At 35.3% G+C, this 14,559-nt stretch overlaps 1 protein-coding gene across 1 annotated transcript in view; it reads right to left on the bottom strand.

Annotated features, from left to right (window-relative positions):
• The window catches only part of ABCA13 (ATP binding cassette subfamily A member 13), a 170,318-nt gene that overhangs the window by 72,497 nt on the left and 83,262 nt on the right, over nt 1-14,559 (bottom strand). The window contains 1 exon segment of the mRNA XM_031552699.1: nt 13,189-13,279. Within this exon segment, the coding sequence (XP_031408559.1) occupies nt 13,189-13,279 (91 nt within the window).

The raw sequence follows: 14,559 nt of genomic DNA, 5'->3' as shown, positions 1-14,559 counted from the left end.
AAAAAAGCATTCTGATCAGCCACAGTTCCTGGGACAGTTACAGATGAAATCCCCCAGAAAAGTACACCGAAGATACAAAAAATAAGGTGCCTGAGAATAGCCAGCATGGATTTGCCAGTCAGGACTTATTTGGCCCACCTAAGAGCTACAAAGACAAGATTGGTTTAGTGAACGAGGAATGAATAGTGGATGTTTTTTTTCCTTGACTGAATGCAGCCTATGACATGGTCTTCCACAACGTCCTTAGAACAACTAGGGTGACAAAGACAACAAAGCCATGCTCTCTGCACCATACTTAGGACTGGATTGGTGGTACTGGGTGCAGTAAAAGGGCAGTTGGTTATAGTGTCCCTAAAGGACAGTGGTGAGGAAAACACTGACTAACAATGATGGTTAGCATGTGCTAGCACACCTGGTAGAGACCCGCATGTTTGGAGGTGGCTGTAGGGGGTGGGCATTTGGATGAGAGCCACCTTCCTGTAGGGTTGGTGGACAGAATGAGTTCAGAGACAGCACCCAGAGGCAGTGGTAGTACTGAGTAAAAGAGTTTCTACCTCAGGTAAAATGCAAAAGAAGCAATGGGTACCAGCCAGGATACAGGAAATTCCTACTCAATACATCATGAAAAAAACTAACTGTTGTGATAACCAACAAATAGGAGACCAACGCAGGCAGAACAAAGCCCTGAATAACCAGTTCTAAGTTGATTTGCTTTCAGTAGGAACTTGGACAAGATAATCACCAAATGTCTCTTCATATCCTAATAGCTTCTGTTTCAATCAGATTCCAATTAATTCTTAGTAATTAATTTTATTTCTATTTCTGGAACAGAAACAGTTATTCTTTTAATGCTGATACTGAGTGGCATTTTTTTATCTTATATATTCTCATAGAACAGAAATTCTGACTATTAGCAGTTCTAATCACAGACATGTCCTACTAGCTTGACAACTCATACAAAAGGGACTCAAGATTTTAGTCCTTTGTGCAGAAAAAAAAGTCGTTACAAAATTCAGACAGCGGTCCTATAATCAAATGTCCTAGTCAAGAGCATTTGCAGTTTGAAACTTGGCTTTCTACAAATTTGGTAACTAGGAGAAGACAACCTTAGTAAAAGAATATCTTTTTAAGCAAAATTTTATGGAAGCTTTTTGAATTACATCATATTATGGTAAGATTTTCCACAGTTAACACACAGAGGCACTTGAAAGAAGAATAATTTGCAAAGGATGGGTGTTTTTAAAATAAATGAGAACCTATATTTCTAGCTGAGTGTCTCTGCAATTGTAAAACATTCTATCTCTCATTTATCAAAGCTTTCAAAGTACTGAAATGCAAGAAAAGTACAAAGCAGCAGAATACAATGAAAAATCTGCCATAGTCCCAGATCTGTTCATAGATTATAAGCATGAAATGTGAGTGAAAAATCCTTCAAAATGTTTGCTCCCTTTGAATCTCTGAAAGAGGGCTATCACAATTACTTTCTAAGGGCAGGAAGGGAAATCAAAGCTGCCATTCATGTTGTTTCTTGACAAATGGAGCAGAGAGAAAAGCTAACAAATTCATTCAGATTGCAATAGGAAGAGAAACTGTCGTTCTAAATAATAACAATGGTTCATTTGGCCCAATATCCTGACACTTTTTCAATATTTCAGAAGCTGGCCAGCCAAGACGTATCACAAGAAGATGCAATAAACCATTATATTAAAAGTATTTATTTGCTTCAGGCTTTTCTTTTAAAACTTTTTAAAATTATTGACTTTTCGAAGTCCATATTCACTATATAAATCTCTGCAGAATGTGTCAAATCATCTTATATTTTAATCTTTGTGACCTTGCAGTCTTTCATGCCATTATGTTTCATGTTTAAAAAAAATAAAAAAAAAAAACCACACACAAAAAAGCAAAACAATAACAGAAATCACTACCTTGTTTATCTGTTTTGAATTTATTTTGTTTGATAGTGCTGGATACAATCTTAAATCTTTTACAGGAGATGGATTATAGGAGCTCCCAATCTATCTTCTGCATACACAATCTCAACCTCTCAGTCTTCTCTTATAAAAATCTTCATAGCCCTAATCACCTTCACCATTTGCCTCAAATCCACTTATATTACTACCGTATGAGTCTTGAGACATATTGTGTTCAGTACTGCTGTCTATCAGATGTGAAAGTGCAACTGATTTGTATAACAGCATTATACATTCATGTACTGATCTCTGTATTCTCCATGCATCATGCCATTTTGTCTGACTGCAGACACACTGTAAAAAGTAGTCTGTATTGGGCTTTCCATAACTGACTCAATAATCTTTTAAGATTCCTGAGGTATTAAGTTACTCGGCACAAATAAACTTGGTAGTATTTATGTGTACACTTAACATTTAACCCTTGGTATCTATTAACCATATTTTAATTTACTTTTATTTTAGATAGAACCTACAAAATTAATGTTTGCTTTACAAAACTTGTAGCTTTTTTGTAATCATTTATGCACTACCTACATTCGGTATGTATGTCAGGAAACTTAAATGAAGCACATAGTTAATGGGAACATACTTTCTGATTACCATTAGTAATACAATCCAGAATATTAGATAAAGACTAGTTGATATCTGTTATAGTGTCAATTTTTATGCAAAAGGTTTATGGAAATATTGTCATTCATTCCCTCATATTGGCCACGCTCAGCCCAGAGTTGCAGTGGAGTTTTGGAGCCAGAACTGTTGGGGTAGCAGAGCAGAGCAAGATATTGTGAAGAACTCTGGGAAACCTCAGGGCTGAGAATTCAATTTCTTTTCTATGATTCTATGATAATTTAGATCACAGAATTAAAAATTTGACCCAGCTACTAAAAGCCATCTTGCTTGGCTTACAATTGCAGTGATATACAGTAAGCAAATGATGTTCTCAATTAAGGTGTACTTCCCAATCCATGCAGACAGTCTTTTGTGTTTTGGAAAAGGTTTTTCTTGCTTTACAATTCACACAGTTAATACAGCAGAAACAGAACATCAGTCCTAAAGTTAACAAAAGTTTTGAAAATTCATCTCTCTGCATAAAGAAGTTCATTATTAAAATGACATACTTTAAAGTCAGAACTCTGTTTTCTGACACTACAACTTTGCTGAGAATTTCCATCATAGCTCTAATCTTCCAAGTCCATTTCCTCAAGTCACAAAGTTAACTGATGAGAGGATTTCCTTTCTTTATCTAAGACATTCTTATAACTCAAGATGCCTCATCTTGAAATTGACTTCACATGGAGTTTCCAAGGTACCACAGTTATAGCCATCGTAAAAGTTAAGGGAAAAAAAACACTCTCACTGCTGCTGATGTCAAAACACCATTTGCTGATTTTACTAGTAGCAAAATGGATAAGCATGTACACATAAAAGAAACTCATCTGAGTATATATGCATTTTGGAATGTAACAGTGAGTGGTAAAAGCACCTCCTCCATTTATTAAAGAACTATCATAGGTATAAACTAAGGGGATTAGATTTCAAGTACGACATGGTTGATTTTCCTCTCTTTACCAATGAGAACAATATGACTGCTGCCTGAGTATAAAGAAATAAGAAACAGTGATGGTCCTTTACCATCCATTACCCTGCACATCCCAAAGAGAATCAAAAAAGGTTTCTTGCACTTAAAACAAAGGATAATTGGCCATTTAAACTAGTCTGGTCTTGAAGGAGAAGGGCATATTGCTGAATACACTGTTTCCATCATTCACTATCTTTGTCTTTTTTCCTCTCTTCTGTACACTTTAGTTCAGATTGTTTGCCTAAATCATACTGAAGAATAAGTTGAAGTAAAGCACAAGTATCTTCAAGTCTTCAGTGCTCAACTCCACTGTTCCCAGAAAACAATCATGAAAGACCATATTCTTTGGAAGCAAAAGATAGATGAAAAACTCAGCCAGATTGTCATGCCCTGAAAAGGAAAATTGCTGTTATTGGGGCAGCCCTAATTCTCCAATTCCAAATTTCCACATGATTAACTTGCAACAAGTACGCAAATTTCAATTTCTAGAAGATAATTTTCCAAATAAATATTTGGTTTTATTCTAATACTATCTTCCCTGCAGTGATGCACCTGCTATGAATTGCCGTGTGGAGGAGGGAATGAGAGAAAAAGGAGGGAGAGATTAAAAACAGGCACAGGAAAGTGTTACAAAATAGAAGCCTATTGGCAATGCCTTAATTCACAGCAGTCCATATAGTGTTCTTTACAAGTACAAAAGCAGGAAAATACAGTCTGTCAGAATTGTCCAGAAGAGACTCCAACTGACCTGATACAAAGCAGACTTGGCAGAAAATAAGAATACACTTGTGCTTGCACAGGCAGACATTCACCATATAGAACTTCTGTGCCAGAAGATACTCTCTTTTTACAATAAGCAGCACATCATTTGAGATCATTTCCTCATACTTTTAGAACTGTAAATCAATACTCTAGCTATTAGAATCTGACAAACACACCTACACTAAGGTTACAACATTTCAAGATTGATTCAAATCTGGATAATAGAGATAGAGCTCACAGTACTTCTGCTGTGATGGTGAAGAACTGGTGAAAGAGCAGATGGAAAACAAGCTGAGCGCTCTCTCTACCACAGCATAAAAGCTTAAATGCAAGATTTAAAAGCACTCTGGAACAAGCCTCCTCGAATTGCTCAGAGAAAACTTTGACAACAAATGGAGCAATAATTAAGAATAATTAAGAATATTTTTAGATGCTGTCTTTACTGGAATTGTTCTAATAACAATAAAATCATGTCAGAATTTCTGCAGGAAAAGAATTCAAAACTGAAAGATGAGTGAGTATTACAAGAGGCATGTTTTATTGAGACCTATAGCTACAGCAAACAATTGAAAAATGTATCTGATGAACAGCTTACTTCCTCAAGCATTCTGCTACCTCATAAATAGTGGTACTAAACTGCTACAAAGATCTTGATTAACAGAACGGAGTGTTCCATTTTTTTTCCCTAATGCCTCCAATGAATACGGTAACCTGTACAAACTGCAAAACAGACACACATATAGAATGAGATTAAAATTACCACCTATACAGAAGTCCAACATAGGGTCTATATGTCATAAAATTGCACTTATATGTTACAGATGAGGAATTAACTGGCAGCAGTGTAATAAATCTTAACAAGTTGTCACCTTGTGACCTATATAAACTTACTGTCTGAACTGCTAACAAAAATAAATGCAGCCCTAAGTGCTGGTTGTTTGGTACGCTGCCTTTCAGGTTGAATCTGCTCTGCATATTTTCATTGTAGCTCCTAAACTAGATTTTTCTTAGCTTAAGCAATGAAACGCTTGTTCTCCTGCAGAATGTTACTACCACCTAGAGAACAGATGTGTGATTACTAGCAATATTCTGACCTGAAAATGAGAAACAAGTAGTTATACCTATAGTTCTAGAGGTTAAAGTGTGAAACAGAAATCTGTGTAAAGAAATCCAAATAATACCTTAGTTCAAAACTTTATCATAATCTCAGAAATGCAAAGACAGTAATTTTCCCAACAGCAAATATACAAGCAAAATAAACAAAGCCAATCCAATGATTCTGTCATTAAATCCTAAGGTTAAACTGAAGTACTAAAATGCCTTAAGAAAACTGATATTATAAAAACAATGAAGGAAGGATGAAACTTACCTTCCTCTATGTTATTTTCACTTCCTACATCCTGACTTGATTAAATACATCACAACAATAACATTTATGTTGTGCATGAATTACCAATAATTCCTTTTACGCTTTCACAAATGCCTGCTGTATGTTCCCTCATCAATCTTCTCTTTAGAGAGGATAGAATCTGCATTTGTGGAGGATTTAACCCTTGACAGAGAAGGTCCAGAGGAGTTTATATAAAATATTTCATCAGTTTAAGGTAACTCATATTCTGATTACATCGTGCAGTCCCTAAGAGAACAGGGCTCCTGTCCTACATCTATGGCCAATCACTCTCACTACCTGAATGCTGCCACACCCTCACCACCATAAGAGATATGCCCAACATGCCTTTGATAGAAGATACTAGTATCACCACTTCTTAAATACATAAAATACTAGACCACCACTTGCCCCAAATCTGATCCTACAAAATAATTTTTTTCCCCAGCATCCATTCAGATTAAATGCATTTAGTGACTTACATCAGCCACTCCTCCTTGAAATAGAAAATTAATTTACGATGTCTTTGTTTTCATAACAACTAGCAAACCTCACGCACTGAGGCTGGCAGAAAAATGTCATGTGCTTGTTTCCCCTCAGAAAGGTTTTTCATATTTAGTTAATAAATTAAATCACGCTCTACATGTTTGTGCTTGATAATTTACATGAGTGAACACAGAGCTTTTCATTCTGATGTTTCATAATATTAATATAAAGAACTGTAAAATATTTACCAAAGAGCCCCCTTGATTTACAAACATCATCCTATTTCACAGTACGTTAAGCTTTATTACATCATTTCTTCCTTTTCACTGTATTTTCATTCCTCTTATTAAGGAAGGCTAAACTTGGATTATGAAACAACTATTTCTTTAAATTTTCCCTTTAATAAAGTTATGGCCCAACCATAAGAGTCTGAATCCTATCCAAAATACTGAATATTTACCAAGCACAATTTAAGGGACCATACTGAATTTTTAACATTAAAAAGGGGCGCATAAAATATAGTAAGAATCAAGAAGAAGTTTGAAGATTAGGATGCCTTCAGAAGAACACAAATCCTTTATTAAAAATTATTCCACTGCTGAGACAAAGCCACTAAGAACAAATGTTTTCTGACATTATATCTGAGACTTCAATTCTCTGAGTCAAAATTTCCTCCAACATAAAGATCCCATATTATGAAGGAGATAAATAACCAGTTTATCTTGAACATTAAAAACACTATCTTTGTAAAACTCATACTCCTAAGCAACAGAAAGAGCACGAACCAAAAATGATTTCACTATTTAAGCTAGGAAGTCAATATTGCTATAGGTGTGCCCACACCCACAGGTGTGTTACATCAGGCAGTCCATCACCTTGCTGTTTTAACTTGCCATTGAATACAGATTTTTGGAGATGTTACAAATGTGAAAAAAATGAGACACCACTAAAAAGCACCATGACAAAGTCATTCATAAAAGCAGTAATTTAATACAGCAATCCTGTCTGCTAGGATCTCATCTAATTTCCTAGGAAGATTTCTACTTCTCTATTTATTAATTAAGGATTACTTAGGAATTATTATGATATGAAATGAAAGACAAACAGTCCTGCAGAGTGCAGAACAAGCCTCCTGAATATTTCATTAAAAGAGGATTTTAAAAATACTGTGAAAGTTCATAAAGGCTAGCAATATCTTCTCCCTGTATGTAGCTGTTGTAATAGCCCAAACAATATATAGGAACTGAAAGAAAACAACAGGAAATTCTTGAAAATTAGGGAAGGTTGCAGAGGTAGAGGTCATATCTTATATATGCGCAATAATAATTCAGAGCAAATTCTCTCAACACAGTCACCACCATTAGTTATGTATTTTCACCATGAATGAACTAGAGCCTGCATGCCACTCATAAAAATCTGTATGGCCATCCGGAACATGGCTTGCTGTTCACATCGCTGTCACTACAATTGAAATGCACCACCCACCACCTCACTGTGCTCACATCCACTGTTTGCTTTCCATAACCATCCAGCATCAATGAATGTCAGCGGGTGCCATTTTTTTCTACATGCAGGAATTCAGTGGCACACCTTTTCCCCAGCTACACTCCCATGTCAGACGCCATTCTCTCAGACTGTCCCTCTGCTGCCACCTGTCACACAGTAACAAAATGTAATGGAATATCGGCAGGAAGGTTCACTCTCTGCTGCCATACCACCAATACCTTCTTCTGGTGTGCATATATACGTACACACACAAGTGAGAGAGAAGGAGGGAGAGAAGGGAAGAGAGGGAGAAAAGGAAGCACTGGCAAATCTAAAAGAAAAAACAGAGCCTAAAGAAACGTGTTGTCAATGAGAAATCAAAATGCTAGTAAGCAAGACATACAAGCTACAGAAGTGAGATGACTTGATCGCTTGGTTGAAGTGCTAAGACAGTTCACATAACACCAATTAACTTTACTTATCCAAAGTATTTTTAGCGCATCCACAACTATCTGAATCTTCTGTCCTTCAACTCCAAGAAATACCTAAGCATAGATGATGAGATATGAGATAGGATGAGATATATAGAAATTCAACATGCAGTCATCACCATCACATTAACACACCTATCTTGTCACAAAAAAAAAGTCTCTCTAGATGATCGTGCTTCCTCTAAATAGAATAGAAAAGGCAGCATCTTTTCCATCATAAGATGAGATGATACAACACCTTTCTTCATTATTTTCAATAACTTAGAAATGAGAAATATTCAGTAAATTTCAAACCACAACCTCACATCTTGTTCTGTATGTATATATGTATGACATTTCTTCAGGCATACCTCTCAGTCTAAGTGTTTTTCATTTTAGGAACCAATGAAAATGCTAAATTACACAGGGAAGTACTAACACACAAAGGTTATCCTTCTATGGAACTATCTCAATTCCATCAACAGAATATATTCATGAACAAATAATGATTTCCAAAACAGAAATTTCAGATGGGATTATTATTTTCTCAGCTGCTTTCATCCATGCAGAAAACTGTAATCATATATTTTAATTGAGAGCCCCTTTCGGCAAGCAGTTTATTACTTTTATCTGTAAGGATGAAAGAAGCAAAAGGCCTCTGTGAGCAAGGCAGGCAGGGTTCATTTCTTTTATTTACCAGCAGCAGAGACAAATATGGGGATGGAAAGTAAATGGAGAACAGGGAGCATATCAACTTCTTGGCACTGCGAGAATTCCTCTCTCTACTGAAAAAAGAGTTCCATCTTTCCATTTGTTAATAGCCATTTGATGAACAAACCTTTCTAACAGAAAGTCCAAGATCTTGGGAAAAGACCAGATATCAGCCACAAAGAAAGCAACTGATAGGGAATATTTTTGGATGACAGAAATAGCAGATGAAGAATGAAACATGTGAAGTATAAAATCCTAACCATTTATTTTCAGAAGGATAAAAGGAGCTACATTTATGTCCTTACTGAGAAAATAAAAATGTATATTAATTTTAAACAAGTTAGATGATCTGACCTGTGAAATCAGAAATCTTTTCATGACTACTAATATTCTATGCTTTGGACACTCTTGGAAGTGTGACAAAAAGAAAAAAGAAGCAAGACACAGGGTTGAGAAATAAGAAAGTAAAGAACTGAAAGAGGAGAAATTCTCAACATATGCCAAGATCACAATATTTCCTCTAAGAAAATAGTTAAAACAACAGTAAATGATCTGAAGGAAATCAATGTACCTAACACTTCTAGATGAGCTGTTTTGGCACTTCTTTCTTAGTTTCTAGTGCTGAATTTGTAGTAAAGTATTATCTATACTGTTAAGTTAACAGAAGACTGAAATGTATGCTTCAGGTTTAAACAACTATTAAAACTAGTTATGCATCAACTGTCTTCCATTCCAACACTTTCAGCAGCTAACTTAACCAAGCAGTATAAAGATGAATAAGCTTTAATAGCACATCTATGAGCTATGTTATCACAGTCAGTCTCTATGGTGTTTCATGACAATGAATTTACAATATTATGTATCACTGCGTGTAAAGATTATCATTTCATTTATTTTGAATTTCCAGGAGTTTACTTTCATTTAAACTCTGATTTTAGAGTATAGTTCCAACTGTGCTTTACTTTTTGAACAGTTTTGTACCAAAGCTGGTATCTCCCAAACACATCTAAGACATAAAAACAAGATTAATTCATTTGGTCCTTCAGGAAGATATCTGAATATCTGAACATTCCATTATTAGTCCTTTACCAATTTAGTGAATCCATTCTGTAGCCTACTTTCTACTTTTGCACATGAAAATTTGCTATTTATTCATGGTTAGTTATGGACTAGCTATGGACCCCATAGACTTGCTCTCAACTCTGCTGATTGCATTTGGACACATACTGCCTGCTGTAGTTTTATGGTCATGGCTTCTCCATTTCTCAAGGACATTTAGCTAAAATGATTTTATCATTCAGTCATTGCAAACTCATTCTATCCTTTTTTTCCGCAGCTACAAAACAGTAATCATCAATTGTGTCCCAGCTACACAGAAATGAATTATACATGTCTATTTTATAATATATACATGTGTTATGTCTGCATACATAGGCATACCCTGACTTAAAATGAAAATGCTAGCTGTTCTCATGAAAAGAAAATGTAGGTTTTATTCCAAGCTTTTCCTTCAAATAAAATTTAAAAAATGAATAAAATTCCTGCAAAGAAACATTACTAGAAGTTACACTGAATATGTTTTGTATTTTTAAAGATAATTGCATTATTAATTTATATGCATATATTACAAATACATTAATGGATTTCTACTTCCCTGTAATATTTCCATTTGAGAGTCAAATAATTCTGAGTTTATTTGGCATAAGAGGAGAGATGGGGTTGACTCTGGCCAGCAGCAAAGCACCACACAGCTGCTCACTCACTCTCTCCAATAGACCCGTAGCATCAAGGGGAGAATAAAGAGAGCCAAAGCAGGAAAACTCACATATCAATATAAAGATATCTTCATAAGTGAAGGGAGGAGGAAGAAAATAATATATATATTAAAAAAAAAAATTAAAAAAATGTGATGCAAAGACAATTGCAAAGTACCTCCCACGGGTAGACCAACGTTCAGGCAGTCTCCAAGCAATGACTACCTCCATCCCAAAAAATCTCCCCTTAGTTTTTTATTGCTGAGGTTGACATAATATTGACACTATATAGTGTGAAACAGTGACTGTAAAGAGTAGGATAACCCTCTAGTCCAGATAGTGCCCCCTCTTAGCTTCTTGTATAGCCCCCAGCCTACATGCAGTACACAGAGGGCCAGAGTGCAAAATAGAGAAAGCCTTGGCACAGCAATCACTGTTCAGCAATAGTCAAAACACTGGTGTGTCATCAGCACTATTTTAGTCACAAATTAAAAACACAGCACCCTACCAGCTGTCAGATGTAGATGTAAATTACTGTAAAACAAGACCAGAAAGTATCAACTCTCTATCTTCAGTGACATACTGTCCTGTTTTACCAAGCAGATGTATCTTGTGTCTTCTTGGCATTGTCATCAGCCAAAGTCATGAACTGGTTTCATTCATTTTCTCTACTTATTTAAGATGGAACATGCACACAGCTCCAATACACCAACTTTTCTGGGAGATAAAAGATAACGTTTTGTTTTCTACACAAACCTGAGTCCTCTAGGCCTCAGTACCACCAAAGGATACCCAACACTCCCAGTATTCCTGTCTTATACTTTGTAAATGGAGCTCTCTAATGCAAATCCTTCCATAAATCAAATAGCAGCATCTTGTGATTTTCCCAATAACCAAGCTGTTTGCTGCAGGTGGTTTTGAAAATTCATTTAACTACTTTGACAAAAGAAAGTTTGACTGCCTTTGAATTTGCTTTCAAAATTATACAGGTCAAGCTATTGCCCACAGAGTATTCTGGTTAACTTTGACAATGATGGATACCTTCATGACCATTTCCCAGATCCCTCATGCCTACACTTCACAACTGTTCTTAATGATGAATGACAGTCATCTGCATTGAATGACAATTTTCTAGCACTCTCATCCCTAAAGAAATGGCATTATTAGCACAATTTCTTACTATAATTTATCACACTGAAAAACATAGGGCCTCTGATTACTAGATTCTTTATCAATGTGACAAGTACTAAACAGTTTGATTGTAAAAGATATCAACTTCTTAAGTACAGTATACTGCATTTTCATTAGTTTAGGAATGGTAAAATCTTGTTCTTAATGAAAATGCAATGTGGAAAAGACACTGTTTTGATTTGAAACAGGTTTGAATATCCTAGCTGAGCCATGAATAAATGCACAACTGACTTATTTTCTTTAAGAAGAGCTACTGAAAACTATCTTTTAAACAGAAATCTTGTTCTCACCACTTACTGTGAAAATTTTCTTTTCCTAGTGAAGTTTTTTTTGTTGTGTTGTTGTTGTTGTTTTGTTTTTACCATATAGTTATATTTTCCTTATTTCAATAGGAACTGAAATATCCCAGTAAAAAGATTCTTTCTAGATGTTATCCAGTCAAGTTCACACTTTGAGAGAAAAGGATTCAGTTTAGGTCACAGTTCTTGGCACTGATTTCATTATTGGCAGATCCAGCTGAAGTTATTATAACAAATAATAATAGATTAGATCAAAATTATTGTTTCCATTACTGGAATAATGAAAATCCACATTCACAGACCAGGAGCTGTGCCCGTGTTCTACAAAAAACTGAAGCAAACTACTCCATACAGAATAAAGTGTTGTATACCTAACTCAAGAATTCTATAATCTAGATATAAATCTTCAAATAGAAAGAAACATGATAATTATATAGACAAGACTATCAAGAACAATGAGAAAATACTGGTCAGCTTGGTGGGCAAGCAACATTAGCAACCTCGGGGCCTGCGTTTTGCAAGGCATCACATTAGTGACTTCTAACAAGACTTTTTAAGGAGAACAAGCTGCCTAAGGCTTTCACAAATGTTAATAAGGAGCTCTTCCTGTGCTTGCAGGCAGGCAAGTAAAAAATGCAACAGTTTCTTTGAGAAATAAACAAGCGAATCTGAACATGTCAAAGGAGAGGAAAAGCACTTTCTAATACTGGAGGAAACAAATGTTATTATTATTTGAACGTAGATGGAAATGAGTATACCTTTCTAACTGATCCCACACAATATATCCATTATGTATCTCAGAAATATTTATCCATTGTGAGTTAAAGGGAGTAATTAATTGTCAGAGAGGGGTAGCAAGAAGTATGTGAACGCTGATGCAGTAAGAGAAAGTGTGTGCACGTGAACATATTTTAGAAGGATGGCAAGAAAACTGCCAAGTGATATTCAGGTGAATCATAATAGTCATATAGCTACTACCAGATTGTTATAGACAGTGTTCTCTATTTGCTTATGCACCCCTCAACTCTAGAGGCTTTGAGCATGCTTATCTTTGGATTTCTGCCTCAGAAAGTATCTAATTTTCTACTTACAGGCTGATTCAGCATCTTTCGCATTGTTCAGATGTGCACCTTGTGGAACAAATGGCATCTTCTCCGAGTCTTGCAGTAGCTTCAGAAATACCTTCCAGAGAGTAGAAAAAAATGATTTAGATTCAACTTTCTATACTACTTGTTTTTAAACTGTATGTAGCTTTCCATTATCAGACAGTAGTAGGGGCTGCAGTGGCCACTCTGCTGGAGAATGACTATAAAATTATTCAAATACTCTGAAAGATGTATCCCTGAGAATAAGGGGCAAGAAATAAATTCCAATATACTCCACCTATAAAAAGTTTTGTTGTCCTAGTCACCATCTATCTGATAAGAGTTTTCAATAGACTGGCTGTGCTTGTTTGACATTTTATGCTCCTAAGCTGTGGCATGTATAGGAACTCATCTACTTTAGTTTTTATCAAGCGTATATGGGCAGCTTCAAGTCTTTGCTGATACTCAAGCTGGACACATCTGGATCTGCTACCAGAGTTCTAGTTGTACCACTGCCATTATCACTCAGCAACTGATAAAGGTTCTTTTACATTGAATATGAAAAAGGAGATTAATCAATTTTAATGTATGCTTTGTAGCGAAACAACTAGCATGCATACTCCAGATTAGAAGACAATGCTCATCTGTTGATCTAATGAAAATCCTGTTATCTAAAAAAACATTGTGTGAAACACCAAAATTATTTTATTTTAATAAACATAACAATCTAAAAATCTTCACTGGACTAAAATAATAAGAGTTTGATCTTAAGTGGGGAAATACACATCATAAAGAAGCTAATGATAACATTAAAAGAAACAGATTACACCAATTTTACAATGAGATCTATTACCTAGTAAATACACTTTGCTAAACAGATTTGTGTTACACTCCCTACAGCATGCTTAATCCTGTTTCATAGTTCAATAGACATAAAGTCCTTTGAATTTTATAGAGATGCGTTTCATTTCTCAGTTTCTCAGCCTTGAAGCCTAGAGCAGCTTTCATGGTGACTTAGTTATTAATACTCAGCCCACTTCTTGTAAACTCAAATGAAAAATAAAATTAAAAATGTCCTAATCTGAGCTGCAATTGAAACAGTGACTTGGGAAATTCAGATAAAATAAATAAATAACAGAAAGTACAGCTACTGTTAGCATCTCTAATTGAACAGCAAAATTACAACCAAGATTTACTTTCTCTTGATGAAAGCCTCCTCTTCTCTGTTTGAGTTGAACTGCAAGATACCAATTATAACTACACTAAAACTTTCCAAAATCATTAAGAAACTGTTTACTTCTTTCTGCAAAAGAACTCAATACCAGCTATAACAAAAAAAAAAAATTCCTTGTTTCTACGGAATTTGTGCTACAGACA

The sequence above is a fragment of the Meleagris gallopavo genome, chromosome 3 (genome assembly GCF_000146605.3).
Source record: "Meleagris gallopavo isolate NT-WF06-2002-E0010 breed Aviagen turkey brand Nicholas breeding stock chromosome 3, Turkey_5.1, whole genome shotgun sequence".
NCBI classification, from domain to species: domain Eukaryota; kingdom Metazoa; phylum Chordata; class Aves; order Galliformes; family Phasianidae; genus Meleagris; species Meleagris gallopavo.
Note: the sequence above shows the minus strand (reverse complement) of the source record. Positions and strands in the feature narration are given on the sequence as shown.